Source organism: Zophobas morio, unplaced genomic scaffold (genome assembly GCF_036711695.1).
Source record: "Zophobas morio isolate AGI-343-1 ecotype UQ-CSIRO unplaced genomic scaffold, CSIRO_AGI_Zmor_V1 ptg000026l, whole genome shotgun sequence".
NCBI lineage: Eukaryota > Metazoa > Arthropoda > Insecta > Coleoptera > Tenebrionidae > Zophobas > Zophobas morio.
This window is the reverse complement of record NW_026972131.1, coordinates 10,476,223-10,494,463: the sequence shown is the minus strand read 5'-3', so window position 1 is coordinate 10,494,463 and position 18,241 is coordinate 10,476,223. Positions and strand designations below refer to the sequence as shown.

The window sequence follows — 18,241 nt, the reverse complement described above, 5'->3', positions numbered from 1 at the left end:
TTGAGACACCGATAAAAGCGACGACGTCATTTTTCTATAGTTGACAAGATATAAAAGCCAAAAAATTCAGGAAGCTTCACAGGTCAATTTTGATTCCGGATTTCTATTCAGGAGGTTCAAATTAATAAGTACAGTAAATTTCAAGAACCTCCGTTACCAAATGAAAAAGTTAGTTCGACGCGAACTTTTACATGGAAAATGTCAAGAATATTTTACAAAAAAAATGAGAGTTTTCCGATTTTTCTGAAATTGAGTTTCTCGACTAATTTTGTACCGCGGAATTCATTTCTGCCACCAGTTGTCCGATATTTATTCGATTTTAATCGAAATTGCGTTTCAATCCGCATCCAAAAAATATTTTTCTAGTTTACGACGTCTTCATTTCAAAACGGTTCAAGGTACAGAGTTCCAGTTTAGACCATTCGATTCCTTGGAGTTTTTTAGTCAAGGCGGATAATCCTGTGACCGGAGATGTTAGGGGTTCGGGCTTGAGACACCGATAAAAGCGACGACGTCATTTTTCTATAGTTGACAAGATATAAAAGCCAAAAAATTCAGGAAGCTTCACAGGTCAATTTTGATTCCGGATTTCTATTCAGGAGGTTCAAATTAATAAGTACAGTAAATTTCAAGAACCTCCGTTACCAAATGAAAAAGTTAGTTCGACGCGAACTTTTACATGGAAAATGTCAAGAATATTTTACAAAAAAAATGAGAGTTTTCCGATTTTTCTGAAATTGAGTTTCTCGACTAATTTTGTACCGCGGAATTCATTTCTGCCACCAGTTGTCCGATATTTATTCGATTTTAATCGAAATTGCGTTTCAATCCGCATCCAAAAAATATTTTTCTAGTTTACGACGTCTTCATTTCAAAACGGTTCAAGGTACGGAGTTCCAGTTTATACCATTCGATTCCTTGGAGTTTTTTAGTCAAGGCGGATAATCCTGTGACTGGAGATGTTAGGGGTTCGGGCTTGAGACACCGATAAAGGCGACGACGTCATATTTCTATAGTTGACAAGATATAAAAATCCAAAAAATTCAGGAAGCTTCACTGGTCAATTTTGATTCCGGATTTCTATTCAGGAGGTTCAAGTTAGTAACTATAGCAAATTCCAAGAACCTCCGTTACCAAGTCACAAAGTTATTACGACGTACCACAACCACCAAATTTTACAAGGAATATATCAAGAATATTTTACGAAAAAAACAAGGGTTTTCCGATTTTTCTGAAATTGAGTTTCTAGACTAATTATGTACGGCTGAATTCATTTCTGCCACCAGTTGTTGAATATTAATTCGATTTCAACCGAAATTGCGTTTCAAACTGCATCCAAAAAATATTTTTCTAGTTTACGGCGTCTTCATTTTAAAACGGTTCAAGATACAGAGTTCCTGTTTATACCATTCGATTCCTTGGAATTTTTTAGTCAAGGCATATAATTTTGTGACCGGACAAGTTAAGAGTTCGGGCTTGAGACACCGATAAATGCGACAACGTCATTTTTTTATAGTTGGCAGAATATAAAATCCAAAAAATTCAGGAAGCTTCACAGGTCAATTCCGATTTCGGATTTGAATTCAGGAGGTTCAAGTTAGTAACTATAGCAAATTTCAAGAACCTCCGTTACCAAGTCACAAAATTATTACGACGTGCCACAACCACCAAATTTTACAAGGAATATGTCAGGAATATTTTACGAAAAAAATGAAGGTTTTTCGGTTTTTCTGAAATTGAGTTTCTAGACTAACTATATACGGCTGAATTCATTTCTGCCACCAGTTGTTGAATATTAATTCGATTTCAACCGAAATTGCGTTTCAAACCGCATCCAAAAAATATTTTTCTAGTTTACGGCGTCTTCATTTTAAAACGGTTCAAGATACAGATTGCCTGTTTATACCATTCGATTCCTTGGAGTCTTTCAGTCAAGAGGAACAATCTTGTGACCGAACAAGTTAGGGGTTGGGGCTTAAGACACCGATAAAGGCGACGACGCCAATTTTCAATAGTTGACACGATATAAAAATCCAAAAAAATTCAGGAAGCTTCAGAGGTCAATTCTGATTTCGGATTTGAGTTCAAGATGTTCAAGTTAGTAAGTACAGTAAATTTCAAGAACCTCCGTCAACGAATGAAAAAATTAGGACGATGTACCACAACCGCGAAATTTTGTAAGGAATATGTCAAGAATATTTTACAAAAAAAATTAATGTATTCCAATTTTTCTGAAATTGAGTTTCTAGATTAAACTTGTATCGCTGAACCCATTTCTAGCATTAGTTGTTGAATATTAATTCGATTTCAATCAAAATCGCATTTAATCCACATCAAAAAAATATTTTTCTAGTTTACCTTCATTAAAAAACGGTTCAAGCTATTGGGTTTCAGTTTGTACCATTCGATTCCTTGGAGTTTTTTAGTCAAGGGGAATAATCTTGTGACCGAACAAGTTAGAGGTTGGGGCGTAGGACCTCGATAAAGGCGACGACGCCAATTTTCAATAGTTGACACGATATAAAAATCCAAAAAATTCAGGAAGCTTCAGAGGTCAATTCTGATTTCGGATTTGAGTTCAGGGGGTTCAAGTTAGTAAGTACAGCAAATTTCAAGAACCTCCGTCACCAAATGAAAAAATTAGGACGATGTACCACAACCGCGAAATTTTGCAAGGAATATGTCAAGAATATTTTACAAAAAAAATAAATGTTTTCCGATTTTTCTGAAATTGAGTTTCTAGACTAAATTTGTATCGCCGAACCCATTTCTACCATTAGTTGTTGAATATTAATTCGATTTCAATTGAAATCGCGTTTCAATCCACATCCAAAAAATATTTTTCTAGTTGATTAAAAAACGGTTCAAGCTATTGGATTCCAGTTTGTACCATTCGATGCCTTATAGTTTTTTAGTCTAGGGGAATAATCTTGTGACCGGACAAGTTAGGGGTTCGGGCTTGAGACACCGATAAAACTGACGACATCATTTTTCAATAGTTGACATTATATAAAAATCCAAAAAATTCAGGAAGCTTCGCAAGTCAATTCTGATTCCGGATTTGTTTTGAGGAGGTTCAAATAAATAAGTGCAGTAAATTTCAAGAACCTCCATTACCAAATGACAAAGTTGTGGTACAACCGCTAAATTTTACAAGGAATATGTCAAGAATATTTTACAAAATAAACAAGGGTTGTCCGATTTTTCTGAAATTGAGTTTCTCGACTAATTTTGTAACGCCGAATTCATTTCTGCCATAAGTTGTCCAATATTAATTCGATTTCATTCAAAATTGCGTTTCAATCCGCATCCAAAAAATATTTTTCTAGTTTACGGGATCTTCATTTCAAAATGGTTCAAGACACTGAGTTCCAGTTTCTAACATTCGCTTCCTTGGAGTTTTTTAGTTAAGGCGAATAACCTTGTAACCGGACAAATTAGGGATTCGAGCTTGAGACACCGAAAAAGGCGACGACGTCATTTTTCTGTAGTTAGAATTATATAAAAATCCAAAAAATTCAGGAACAAAGAAAGGGAAAGTATATACCCCGCCCACCCACCCTGTCTCGATTGTGAAGATTTTTTATTCTTAGAAACTTAGAACGTGTTTAAAATGATAATTTCTCGTAGAAAAATAAGGATTTTACAAATAAGCTCTGCCCCTCGGCTTACGACAAATAAAAAAAGTTCACCAGAATTGAGACAGGGTGGGTGGGCGGGGCTCATATTTTTCCCTTTTTTTTTTCTTAATGTGCATAGCCATTTTTTACAATAAGAAATTGCAAAATCGATATTTCCTTATACAAATTTTCCATTTTAAACATGTTTTAAGTTTCATGTAATGAAAAGAAGTCTACACATATTAAAACAAAAAGGCAAAATGTAAGCCCGCCCACCCACCCTGTCTTAATTGTGATGATTTTTTTTATTCGCCGTGAACCAAGGGGGGCGGAGCTTAACTGCAAAATACTTATTTCTGTACGAGAAATTAAAATCACGTGTTGTTCAAAGAATACTATGTATCTTAAGAAAAAAGATAAAATATATTTCCCGCCCACCCACCCCATCCCGATTGTGCACATTTTTTTATTCTTAGACACCTAAAACGTGTTTAAAATGATAATTTCTAGTAGAAAAATAAGGATTTTACAATTAAGCTCCGCCCCTTGGCTTACGACGAATAAAAAAAACATCAGAATTGAGACAGGGTGGGTGGGCGGGGCTTATATTTTTTCTTTTTTTTTTTCTTAATATGCATAGCTATTTTTTTGCAATAAAAAATTGCAAAATCGATGTTAGGTCAATTCTGATTCCGGATTTGTTTTGAGGAGGTTCAAATAAATAAGTGCAGTAAATTTCAAGAACCTCCATTACCAAATGACAAAGTTAGTACGACGTACCACAACCGCTAAATGTAACAAGGAATATGTCAAGAATACTTTACAAAATAAACAAGGGTTGTCCGATTTTTCTGAAATTGAGTTTCTCGACTAATTTTGTAACGCCGAATTCATTTCTGCCATCAGTTGTCCAATATTAATTCGATTTCAATCAAAATTGCCTTTCAATCCACTTCCAAAAAATATTTTTCTAGTTTACGGCGTCTTCATTTCAAAACGGTTCAAGATACTGAGTTCCAGTTTCTACCATTCGCTTCCTTGGAGTTTTTTAGTTAAGGCGAATAATAATCTTGTAACCGGACAAATTAGGGGTTCGAGCTTGAGACACCAAAAAAGGCGACGACGTCATTTTTCTGTAATTAGAATTATATAAAAATCCAAAAAATTCAAGAACAAAGAAAGGGAAAATTTATACCCCGCCCACCCACCCTGTCTCGATTGTGAAGATTTTTTTAATCTTAGAAACTTAGAACGTGTTCAAAAAGTGGTAATTTCTCGTAGAAAAATAAGGATTTTACAAATAAGCTCTGCCTCTCGGCTTACGACGAATAAAAAAAGATCACCAGAATTGAGACAGGGTGGGTGGGCGGGGCTCATATTTTTCCTTTTTTTTTTCTTAATGTGCATAGCCATTTTTTTACAATAAGAAATTGCAAAATCGATATTTCCTTATACAAATTTTCCATTTTAAACATGTTTTAAGTTTCATGTTATGAAAAGAAGTCTACACATATTAAAACAAAAAGGCAAAATGTAAGCCCGCCCACCCACCCTGTCTTAATTGTGATGATTTTTTTTTTCGCCGTGAACCAAGGGGCGGAGCTTAACTGCAAAATACTTATTTCTTTACGAGAAATTAAAATCAGGTCTTTGGGTATCTATGATATATCATAATACTATGTACATTAAGGAAAAAGGCAAAATATATATATCGCCCACCCACCCCATCCCGATTGTGCACATTTTTTTATCCTTAGAAACCTAAAACATGTTTAAAATAAAAAATCATCAGATTTGAGACAGGGTGGGTGGGCGGGGCTTATATTTTCCTTTTTTTTTCTTAATATGCATAGCTATTTTTTTACAATAAGAAATTGCAAAATTGATGTTAGGTCAATTTGTATTCAGGAGGTTCAAGTTAGTAAGTACAGCAAATGACAAGAACCTCCGTTACCAAATGAAAAAATTAGTGCGACGTACCTCAACCCAAAATTTTACAAGGAATATATCAAGAATATTTTATGAAAAAAACAAAGGTTTTTCGGTTTTTCTGAACTTTAGTTTCTAGACTAACTATGTACGACTGAATTCATTTCTGCCACCAGTTGTTGAATATTAATCCGATTTCAACCGAAATTGCGTTTCAAACCGCATCCAAAAAATATTGTTCTAGTTTACGGCGTCTTTATTTTAAAACGGTTCAAGGTACAGAGTTCCAGTTTATACCATTCGATTCGTTGGAGTTTTTTAGTCAAGGTGTATAATTTTGTGATCGGACAAGTTAAGAGTTCGAACTTGAGACACCGAAAAAGGCGACGACGTCATTTTTCTGTAGTTAGAATTATATAAAAATCCAAAAAATTCAGGAACAAAGAAAGGGAAAATATATACCCCGCCCACCCACCCTGTCTCGATTGTGAAGATTTTTTTAATCTTAGAAACCTAGAACGTGTTTAAAAAGTGGTAATTTCTCGTAGAAAAATAAGAATTTTACAAATAAGCTCTGCCCCTCGGCTTACGACGAATAAAAAAAGATCACCTGAATTGAGACAGGGTGGGTGGGCGGGGCTCATATTTTTCCCTTTTTTTTTCTTAATGTGCATAGCCATTTTTTTACAATAAGAAATTGCAAAATCGATATTTCCTTATACAAATCTTCCATTTTAAACATGTTTTAAGTTTCATGTTATGAAAAGAAGTCTACACATATTAAAACAAAAAGGCAAAATGTAAGCCCGCCCACCCACCTTGTCTTAATTGTGATGATTTTTTTTTATTCGCCGTGAACCAAGGGGGGCGGAGCTTAACTGCAAAATACTTATTTCTGTACGAGAAATTAAAATCACGTGTTGTTCAAAGAATACTATGTATATTAAGAAAAAAGGTAAAATATATACCCCACCCACCCACCCCATCCCGATTGTACACATTTTTTTATTCTTAGACACCTAAAACGTGTTTAAAATGACAATTCCTCGTAGAAAAATAAGGATTTTACAATTAAGCTCCGCCCCTTAGCTTACGACGAATAAAAAAAATTATCAGAATTGAGACAGGGTGGGTGGGCGGGGCTTATATTTTTTTTTTTTTCTTTCTATGCATAGCTATGTTTTACAATCAGAAATTGCAAAATCGATGTTAGGTCAATTCTGATTTCGGATTTATATTTAGAAGGTGCAAGTTAGTAAGTATAGCAAATGACAAAAATATGTCAAGAATATTTTACAAAACAAATAAGGGTTTTCCGATTTTTCTGAAATTGAGTTTGTACACAAATTTTGTAGCGCCAAGTTCATTTTTGGCATCAATTGACTATTAATTCAGTCCGCAATCCCAAAAAAAAGAGCTTGAATACTAAAATCTTCAACCTCGCAACCACATTTGCTTAGCAACGAACCCGACGCACTTCGTGTGACGTAACGCACCTCCACATCTCTGTTTTCCCTTGATTTTTCCACGCCAAAAATTCAATTTTAATGTAGCTTTCCACTTAGTCGGCAACGTTTTAGCCTCCATTAGACAATTTGGCCAAAAGCCTCTCCATTAGGCGCAAAGCTAAAAATGCCCCGCAATAAATACTCGTATGCCGGGCAAATTAAATTAAGTATAATTCCAGTGGCGTCGCGTCTAATGAAACCGTCATCCGGCTAAAGCCATTTGCAGCTAGTGTAGCACGTGTATACGTGAAGACATAAATCAATTTAAAAACCATAAGTGAGTCTGGCTTAGGGACGACCAGGGGAAACAACAAATAATGCAAAATTAAGCTGCACCGGCACGTTCAGCATTCGTTAATCCCTCGCCGTAGGTAATTCGCGGCAGGGGCGGAACGGCCAAGATGCCTCTGTCCCCGCTGACCCCCGTAAATGCCTGCAATGGCGGTTTAATGCCGCGCTATTACCAAACAGCCGTTCAGGACCTTAATAGATATGTAGGAGAGAAGAGGGAAGCCTGCACTATTTATAAGGAGTTAATTGGCGTACTTGTAAGGGCGAACATAGATTAAAACTTGGGCTGGAAGTTAATATGTCGCTCACATTCACGCGTATGAGTGATGGAGGCGTTTCGTCACTGGGCATAAATGAGCTCGTACGGGGGCGGCGCTAGGTATTTGCTTGATTTATTGTGTTCGTAATGGTTGTATGCATTCGAGTATGCTAAATTTAGGAGCTGTACCGGTATGGGTGTTTACATAAGCATATAGAGCCAAAGTAAATTTAAATTAGTATGTCGAGAAAATTTCAAGCTAAAATTTTGACAACTTGACTCGACCTGGATTTCTAGGATTCGTTCGTTTAAAATTCTCTTCTTCCTTCCTTTGACCCGTTCGCTTAACTACCCTGCAGCTGCCCGAAGCGCCTCAAAAGGCCCCCGAATTGTTTTATTGCCTCCCCGGCCATAACCAACTTACTCAAATAAATTTAAACCATTTTATTATGTTCATAACAAGTGCAGACATTCAGGAAGAGATATGTTACGACTGGCCTTCCGCAAGGGCCGCGATATCGTTACTTCTGTCTCATTTCCCTCTCTAAACTCCGCCGTGTTCGTCATCTCGCCAAAGTAAAGTTTAATTGTTCGAAGAGATAGCGGAAGTAATGTCGTGTGCGTGTGCCCTACAAGACCGTCGAACCCTCGAATTAATGGCGTGTGTACTTACATCATCCCGCTAGTGTTAAGTTTTTGGTTAAGCCACCGCGAATTAATTTCGGCGCAGCGCAATAACAGTTTTACTAATCAACGCTAGTCGCCAACTTTCCGACAATTTACAATTTAAACTCGAATTAATATGTGTAGTCTGTGTACTTGGTGGAGTCGGTGGGATACCCGCTCCCGACTCGTGAATATTCACAGGCACGATTCCGGCTGGGGGAGGATAACATCGCCAAAACAACTTTTCCAAAAAACGCTCCGGTGTTAACATTAGCGCTAATGTGTTTAATTTGTCAGATAACTGTGTGGACGTGCAAGTCGTTACCGGTTTAGCGACCACGCCACCTTAGATTATTGTAGTTAATAAAACAAAAATGGCGTCGTTGCGTCTACTCTGCACCCTTGCCACAGTAATGGGGGACTTGTGCATGATTCGACTGTATTTCCTGCATGTAGTTTACCTATTCGCGTTACGACCAGCAGGGTCCGCAGAATCGATATCTCCACAACATCGGAACAAGTTAGGGTGTGCAACTGTAAAATCCTCCCTTTCCGTGTTTGCATGGGGCATAATCTGGCGATATCGTTATCAGGTGTTGTGTCAGACCTGAGCGATTCGGTAGTGGTGACTCAGGTTATGCCAAAACACCGATAGGAATCGAGATGAGCCCTAGACGGCTGCCGAAACGCGATAACTGCGGAAACGGGAAATTGTAATATTGGCGCTGTTATCATTTCCACAATGATCGCTACAGTTTTTCCCACTAGAGTAAGTCGAAAATCGCACGAGGGTATCGTTCAGGGTTTGTAATCGAGTCCGTCGGCCGACTCGCTACTTTTGCATTTTCTCGACCTATCATGACCCCTAGAGGACGAAGAAATAGGTCTCCCGTTTCCGTCCGTCTGTCCGTCTGTCTGCCCTCCCGGATTTTTATTAGACAGATATTCGCCGAAAGTACTGGCCCGATTGTTGTCAAATTTTGTATTTATATTAGGTATATCATGTAGATTGTAGATGGTAAAACGCTAACCAAAATTTGTCTAGTCATCCCCACCACTAATGTGATGACGTCACTAAATTGTATCAAATAACATAGTCTTACACATGTAGTTTATGATTCCGAGTTGCGACTTTACCCGAAACGTCCGGATGTTTGGAGAAAAATAAAAATTTTGACATTTAATTTGGAATCTGCAAAACCGAATGCTTTGAAATCTTGCAGATGGTTTACAGTTATCATAGGCTTGGTAAATTTTTGATTTAAAATTTGAAAGCTCTAAAGATTTCAATGATTCAAGACTTTCTAAAAACCTTAAAGATTCCATAAAGTGAAAATTTCTAATTCCAAAGATACTAAAGATTCTAAATAAACTCAAGGTCTAATGTTCAAGATATAAGAAAGAACAGACAAAATCTTCAACATTTTCAAGTTGTAAAAATTCTAAAACTTATAAAACTTCCAGAAATTCTAAAGTGTCCAAAATTTCCGAAGATTGGAAAGACTCTGGGTTTTAATGAGTCTAAAAATAAAAGCTTTGAAGATTCTAAAGACTCAAAAGTTAAAAAGATTTTTAAAATTCTGTTTCAAATTCTAAAGGTTTTAGAGAAATTCCAAAAATTTTAAACATCACTTGAACTTTTAAAATTCCAAAGATTTCAAAGACTCTAAAGACTATAAAGAAAATCCTAAAAATCTAGAAATCGTAAAGATTCTAAAGAGTTTAAAGACCAAAAACTCTAAATACTCTTCAACATTCTAAAGATTTTTGAAAGGTCTAAAACTTGTAAAAATCACGTGAACTCTTAAAATATCAAAAATTACAAAGAAAACATGGATCCTAAAAATCGTAAAGATCTGAAGGATACTTTCTTTTTATATTTATATAGATCCTAAAACACCAGAAGTTTGAACTCCCTAATGAGTATCTAATAAATCTTATAAATCTTAGAAATTGTAAAGATTCCAGAGATTCCAAATATTCCAGGGATTTAGATACTCTTGAAAACTATAAATTTTGGAAAATCTAGAAAAATTCGGAAAGTGGTAAAAATGTGGGAGTCTTGGAAATTTCGAAAAAGGTTAAATTTCAAAATTCTGGCATAACAACTAGAACTTCATAATTTTAAAAATTTCGGAAAATTTGGAAAATCTGAGGATTTTGTGTATTTTAGAATCCGAGAAATCTGAAATATCTGAAAATTCTAGAACTTTTGAAAATTTTTTAAATTATATAATATATAAAATACAAAAGTTTACACAATTTTAGTTTGTAGAGATTCTAAAGATTCCAAAGTTTCCAAAGGTTTAAAAAATTTCAAAGCTTTCAAATCTTAAAGATTCCATACACTAGAAATTTCAAATTATAAATATGCCAAAGATTCTGAACAAACTGCGGTTCTAAGGTTCTAAATTGAAGAAAGATACAGCAAAATTTTAGAAATTGTAAAAATCTTGGAGGTAATAATGGTTGTAGAAATTCTAAAAATTCTATAATGTATAAAACTTGTATTAATTCGAAAGTGTCCAAAATATCCAAAGATTGGAAAGGTTCCAAAGAGTCTCAAGATTAAAAACTCTAATATTCTAAAGATTTTAAACGCTCTGAAGAATCTAAAGACTTTAAAGACTCCAAGGACTCAAAAGTTAAAATTGTTTTTAAAAATTCTATGTATATTTTATAAAATTTCTAGTGATTCTAATTCTTAAAAAAAAAAAATCGCCGGAACTCTTAAAATGCCAAAGATTTTAAAAGTTCTAAATAAAACAAATATTCTAAAAAACTGAAGAATGTTTCCTTTAATCTTACCTTAATTAGTAATTATGAAATGTAAAATTAACCTATAAATGTCAGAGATTCTAAAAAATCCAGAAATTCAGAAAATTCCAAAAATTTAGAGACTCTTAGTGCCTGCCTATAAATTTTAGAACATCTGGAAATATCTAGAAAGTGTTGAATCCTGGTATATCTGAAGAGTGATATTTTTATAAAAATAATAATACCCAAACTTTAAAAATTAAAAATTCAGTTCTGCCATTTTTTAAAATGGAAGATTTCATTTTATATATAATTTTTTAGTCAGCTTGCCTGAAATGGAACACCTATTTTTTGGAGAGTATGTCATTTGCCAATAAAAGATCTGCCAAAATCAGGACTATCTTAGCAAGTAGTGAACCCGCCCACCCACCCTCCTCTCATTCTGACGACAAATTTTATTCCTGTTTAGCATACGCTCCACCTTTTATTCAGAGCAGATAAAATAATTACCGAAATGGAGACGGGGTGGGTGGGCGGGGTAAATTTTTTTTTTCTGTAGAGTGGAATTGAGAAATAATAGTACCTAGACTCTAAAAATTAAAAATTCAATTCTGCCATTTTTAAAAATGGAAAATTTCATTTGATGTATAATTTTTTAGTCAGCTTCCTCAAATGGAACACCTCTATTTTTTAGAGAGTATGGCATTTGCCAATAAAAGGTCTGCCAAAATCAGTCCTATATTAGCAAGTAGTGACCCCGCCCACCCACCCTCCTCTCATTCTAACGACAAATTTTATTCCTGTTTAGTATACGTTCCATCTTTCATTCAGAGCAGATAAAATAATTACTGAAATAGAGACGGGGTGGGTGGGCGGGGTAAATTATTTTTTCTTCTGTAGAGTGGAATTGAAAAATAATAGTACCCAAACTTTAAAAATTAAAAATTCAGTTCTGCCATTTTTTAAAATGGAAAATTTCATTTTATGTATAATTTTTTAGTCAGCTTGCCTCAAATGGAACACCTCTATTTTTTGGAGAGTATGTCATTTGCCAATAAAAGGTCTGCCAAAATCAGTCCTATATTAGCAAGTAGTGGCCCCGCCCACCCACCCTCCTCTCATTCTAACGACAAATTTTATTCCTGTTTAGCATACGTTCCACCTTTCATTCAGAGCAGATAAAATAATTACTGAAATGGAGACGGGGTGGGTGGGCGGGGTAAATTATTTTTTTTTCTGTAGAGTGGAACTGAAAAATAATAGTGCCCACATTTAAAAAATTAAAAATTCAGTTCTGCCATTTTTTAAAATGGAAGATTTCATTTTATATATAAATTTTGAGTCAGCTTGCCTCAAATGGAACACCTCTATTTTTTAGAGAGTATGTCATTTGCCAATAAAAGGTCTGCCAAAATCAGTACTATCTTAACAAGTAGTGACCCCGCCCACCCACCCTCCTCTCATTCTAACTACAAATTTTATTCCTGTTTAGCATACGTTCCACCTTTCATTCAGAGCAGATAAAATAATTACTGAAATGGAGACGGGGTGGGTGGGCGGGGTAAATTATTTTTTCTTCTGTAGAGTGGAATTGAGAAATAATAGTACTTAGACTGTAAAAATTAAAAATTCAATTCTGCCATTTTTTAAAATGGAAAATTTCATTTTATGTATAATTTTTTAGTCAGCTTGCCTCAAATGGAACACCTCTATTTTTTAGACAGTATGTCATTTGCCAATGAAAGGTCTGCCAAAATCAGTCTTATCTTAGCAAGTAGCGACACCGCCCACCCACCCTCCTCTCATTCAGACGACAAATTTTATTCCTGTTTAGCATACGTTCCACCTTTCATTCAGAGCAGATAAAATAATTACTGAAATGGAGACGGGGTGGGTGGGCGGGGTAAATTATTTTTTCTTCTGTAGAGTGGAATTGAGAAATAATAGTACCCAAACTTTAAAAATTAAAAATTCAGTTCTGCCATTTTTTAAAATGGAAAATTTCATTTTATATATAAATTTTTAGTCAGCTTGCCTCAAATGAAACACCTCTATTTTTAGAGAGTATGTCATTTGCCAATAAAAGGTCTGCCAAAATCAGTCCTATATTAGCAAGTAGTGACCCCGCCCACCCACCCTCCTCTCATTCTAACTACAAATTTTATTCCTGTTTAGCATACGTTCCACCTTTCATTCAGAGAAGATAAAATAATTACTGAAATGGAGACGGGGTGGGTGGGCGGGGTAAATTATTTTTTCTTCTGTAGAGTGGAATTGAGAAATAATAGTAACCAAACTGTAAAAATTAAAAATTCAGTTCTGCCATTTTTTAAAATGGAAAATTTCATTGTATGTATAATTTTTTAGCCAGCTTGCCTCAAATGGAACACCTCTATTTTTTAGAGATTATGTCATTTGCCAATAAAAGGTCTGCCAAAATCAGTCCTAGATTAGCAAGTAGTGACCCCGCCCACCCACCCTCCTCTCATTCTAACGACAAATTTTATTCCTGTTTAGCATACGTTCCACTTTTCATTCAGAGCAGATAAAATAATTACTGAAATGGAGACGGGGTGGGTGGGCGGGGTAAATTATTTTTTCTTCTGTAGAGTGGAATTGAGAAATAATAGTACCTAGACTGTAAAAATTAAAAATTCAATTCTGTCATTTTTTAAAATGGAAAATTTCATTCTATGTATAACTTTTTAGTCAGCTTGCCTCAAATGGACCACCTCTATTTTTTAGAGAGTATGTCATTTGCCAATAAAAGGTCTGCCAAAATCAGTCCTATATTAGCAAGTAGCGACCCCGCCCACCCACCCTCCTCTCATTCTGACGACAAATTTTATTCCTGTTTAGTATACGTTCCACCTTTCATTCAGAGCAGGTAAAATAATTACTGAAATGAAGACGGGGTGGGTGGGCGGGGTAAATTATTTTTTCTTCTGTAGAGTGGAATTGAGAAATAATAGTACCTAGACTGTTAAAATTAAAAATTCAATTCTGCCATTTTTTAAAATGGAAAATTTCATTTTATGTATAATTTTTTAGTCAGCTTCCTCAAATGGAACACCTCTATTTTTTAGAGAGTATGTCATTTGCCAATGAAAGGTCTGCCAAAATCAGTCCTATATTAGCAAGTGGTGACCCCGCCCACCCACCCTCCTCTCATTCTAACGACAAATTTTATTCCTGTTTAGTATACGTTTCACCTTTCATTCAGAGCAGATGAAATAATTACTGAAATGGAGACGGGGTGGGTGGGCGGGGTAAATTATTTTTTCTTCTGTAGAGTGGAATTGAGAAATAATAGTACTTAGACTGTAAAAATTAAAAATTCAATTCTGCCATTTTTTTAAAATGGAACATTTCATTTTGTATATAAATTTTTAGTCAGCTGGCCTCAAATGGAACACCTCTATTTTTTGGAGAGTATGTTATTTGCCAATAAAAGGTCTGCCAAAATCAGTCCTATATTAGCAAGTAGTGACCCGGCCCACCCACCCTCCTCTCATTCTGACGACAAATTTTATTCCTGTTTAGTATACGTTCCACCTTGCATTCAGAGCAGATGAAATAATTACTGAAATGGAGACGGGGTGGGTGGGCGGGGTAAATTATTTTTTATTCTGTAGAGTGGAATTGAGAAATAATAATACCTAGACTGTAAAAATTAAAAATTCAATTCTGTCATTTTTTAAAATGGAAAATTTCATTTTATGTATAATTTTTTAGTCAGCTTGCCTCAAATGGAACACCTCTATTTTTTAGAGAGTATGTCATTTGCCAATAAAAGGTCTGCCAACATCAGTCCTATATTGGCAAGTAGTGACCCCGCCCACCCACCCTCCTCTCATTCTAACGACAAATTTTATTCCTGTTTAGTATACGTTCCACCCTTCATTCAGAGCAGATGAAGTAATTACTGAAATGGAGACGGGGTGGGTGGGCGGGGCAATTTTTTTTTTATGTAGAGTGGAATTCAGAAATAATAGTACCAAGACTAGTAATATACGTGTTGATGACGTCATCGCAATTTTTTTTAATGCAACCTATTTTTTTTGGTTGCAGAACCGCTGCCAACAGTACCAAACTACCATTACGCGCCTCAACAATGAAATCTTAACGCTAAGGCAACAGCTAGCACAAGTCAGTAGCGAAACAAATCCGGAGGAGATCCTCCAAGCGCACGCTGCAGCTTTACATCGACACGCCGAAGAGTCTCGCAAGCAGTATGAGCGCTGTCTAGACGACGTGGCCAACCAGGTCGTCAAAGCCCTACTAGCACAAAAGGTAGCAAAAATAGTGAGCCAGAACCCCCACTACTACATTTTCATTGTTCAGGGTTTACGAGAAGAAGTTGGTGCTTTAAACAACAGGATACACGAACTCGAATCGCAAAATCGAGCGCTTACTTCAATGCTAGTGCATCAGTTGAGAGGAGAAACTACCCCTCCTGAAGAAATCGTAGCCAAACCTCCCACGCCTTCAGAGGAAACTAGCACCGCTGTCAAACATTACAATTCATTTAATTCCGAAGTTCTTGAGGAAGATAACGATAATTGCGACAACAGTAACGAAACGGCGCTATCGAAGTTTGAAAGACGGTTATCGACCAATTCCGAGATTCTAGGTAAACTATAACTTGATTTCGTGAATTTACTATGTACTATAGTGTGATTTTAGACACCCGGTTGTCCCTCGAAGACAAACGGCGCCACCAAGTCCTGACGAAACTCTGGACTGACTTGAAGGGATCCGAAGTCACTCCTAAGAAGCTCTTAGAAGCCTTAAGTGCCGTCGATTCCACCCTATGGGTGCAACCGCAGAGGCCCGTCTCACTCAACTTACACCTCCCGATCGTTCAAGCGACGAAGTACCGGAGAACCAGACCCATTCTAGGTAGGTCGTGTGATTCTTCAGCCCCCGCTCAAGACACTCTTTCAGCCCAGAGTAGTTCAAAGAGCGAAGAAGAAACCACGGGGAACGAATCCCCCGAAAGCGGTAACCGCGACGAGGGTTACTCGACTATGTCAAGCGATGTCCAAGCGGACCCGACTCGAGGATCAGGCGAAGCTATCCCTAATCGAGGACTCGAAGATCTGAAGGAAGCCACCGACGAGACTGACATTACCGAAACGCGCCTTCTTGTGACCGACAATAAGGATCCAGACATTCTTTACATTCCTTTTAATTTATTGAACCTCAAGCCAAGGTTGTAACTTGTTTTGGTGTCAGCGGTGCGATAATCGGGTTGTTTTAGGAATAGTTATCCTCCAGGAAAAGACATGCTGCCTTTTCAACACATAATGAGGAGCTTCTCGGATTCTCATTTGTGTATCAAAATCACGACGGCGCCGAGCCCTTGCTACACCTTCAGTTCGCCCATTTCCAGCAGCCCTTCGATCTTCGTCTTGGACATCACGGATAAGAACCCGCTGCGGAGGGCGAAAGCCACTAGCACTCTGTGGGGTAAGTACTAGTTCTTTAGTTGTATTGTTCGTTCCAGTTTGACTTGGCTTGCCAAGTCAACCCGGAGCGGAGATTAGACGCGCCGCTTACGAGGTACAACCCAGAAATTTTAGGTAACACTAACCTAGAAATCTGTGATGACAAAGCCTCGCAAATCTCGTGGTCCAGCACGGCGGAGGAGCGCCTCGAGTGCACGACCTGGGACGCCGAGTACATCCAGCAGTGGCTGCGCCTCGACGAAACCAGGTCGGCTCTTCAGCAGCAGCACCGGGACATGCTGGAACTGGAGTACGACCGCGCCGAACTCGAGGATTGGAGTCTGAGTCTGTCGAACGACGACCTGCGCGAGCAGTACAAGCGCGTCGACGTGCTGACCCCGGGACAGATCTCCATCTCCACCCTCCCCAGCATCCAGGAGAACAACGCCCTGGAGCTGGAGGAGGACTCGAACGAGTGTCTCTGGAACAGCTCGAGCTACATGATGGACAAGGAAGGGCGCGAGTTGGTCACGCTCTTGATGGACAATGGGTCGAACGGGGAGAACGAGAAGCCGTGGCCGTATGCCGTCTCCACCATGGTCAACCAGCAGATTTCGCCGGATAATAGCTGGTCGAGTGGGTCGGATTGCTGCCACTCGCACGAGCCGGAAACGTGCTCGAAGAGGTCGTCGGCGGCCTTGAGTGGGTGTAGCGACGACACGGGGGAGCTTCCAGCCGTAGGGACGGATTTCACGCGCGATTTTTACAGGTTGGTGGTTTAGCTTGACAGTTGCGGACAAATCATAGTCCCTAACTTACTGTTCAGAGTGCCTTGACGTATTATGTTGTTTTTAACAGTGTGGATACGGAATGACTTCAATAGTAAAAAATTGGTCGAAAGTTATTTCGACAGAACTTCCCTCGCTCCTGAAGTACAGTAAAAATAAATAATAGTTTAAAAAACTAAAAAAACACGCTTTTATTGCTAATCGAACTAAAAACTAGAAAATAATTTTTAATGACAGAGTTTAATATTACAGTAGTAGAAGATCAAACAATCAATCATAGTAAATCACCTCAAATTAAAATTATAATAAAATTTAAGTTATTAACAGAATAATTCAATTCAGAGTAAAAAGCGTGGGGTGCTTGATATTTTAAATATTACAATCATTCTATTGGCAACTATCTATGAGAGGATAGTTATGAACCGCAGTAAAATGCACCCCACGCTTTTTACTCTGAATTGAATTATTCTGTTAATAACTTAAATTTTATTATAATTTTAATTTGAGGTGATTTATTATGATTGATTGTTTGATCTTCTACTACTGTAATATTAAACTCTGTCATTAAAAATTATTTTCTAGTTTTTAGTTCGATTAGCAATAAAAGCGTGTTTTTTTAGTTTTTTAAACTATTATTTATTTTTCATTTTTTAGTCTGCGACAAATTCATCAATTGGGGAATTAATTACTTATTTAGATTTTTCTAGAAAGAACCACTCAGTGGTCTCCGTAGGATCGAGGATCCTGGCGGTCCTAATAAGGATAATGGGAAACTGTTATCAAATTATTGCATTGTCATCGATCCTTGAGACGTGTGCAAAGTTTCAAGATGATCAGACTTTTAGAAACCGATGAAAATTAAGCTCAAAGATTCCGTTACATACATACAACCCAAGCTAATAAAAGCGTGATAAAAATACTGCTTCTCTGAATAATTATAAAATTGATTTGTCACGTTCTTAAAAATAAGACA

The 18,241-nt window shown here is 36.9% G+C and overlaps 1 protein-coding gene across 7 annotated transcripts in view; it reads left to right on the top strand.

Moving 5' to 3' along the window:
* LOC135136678 (uncharacterized protein) overlaps positions 1 to 18,241 on the top strand; it is a 190,349-nt gene that overhangs the window by 156,048 nt on the left and 16,060 nt on the right. For 5 of the 7 annotated variants that reach the window (XM_064066082.1, XM_064066078.1, XM_064066085.1 and 2 more), the window contains 6 exons: positions 15,102 to 15,323; positions 15,375 to 15,663; positions 15,717 to 15,932; positions 15,978 to 16,245; positions 16,294 to 16,502; positions 16,607 to 17,249. In XM_064066082.1, coding sequence (XP_063922152.1) covers positions 15,102 to 15,323; positions 15,375 to 15,663; positions 15,717 to 15,932; positions 15,978 to 16,245; positions 16,294 to 16,502; positions 16,607 to 17,249 — 1,847 coding nt within the window. The remainder of the gene's footprint in view (positions 1 to 15,101; positions 15,324 to 15,374; positions 15,664 to 15,716; positions 15,933 to 15,977; positions 16,246 to 16,293; positions 16,503 to 16,606; positions 17,250 to 18,241) is intronic. The other 2 variants (XM_064066080.1, XM_064066079.1) reach the window with 2 other exon arrangements.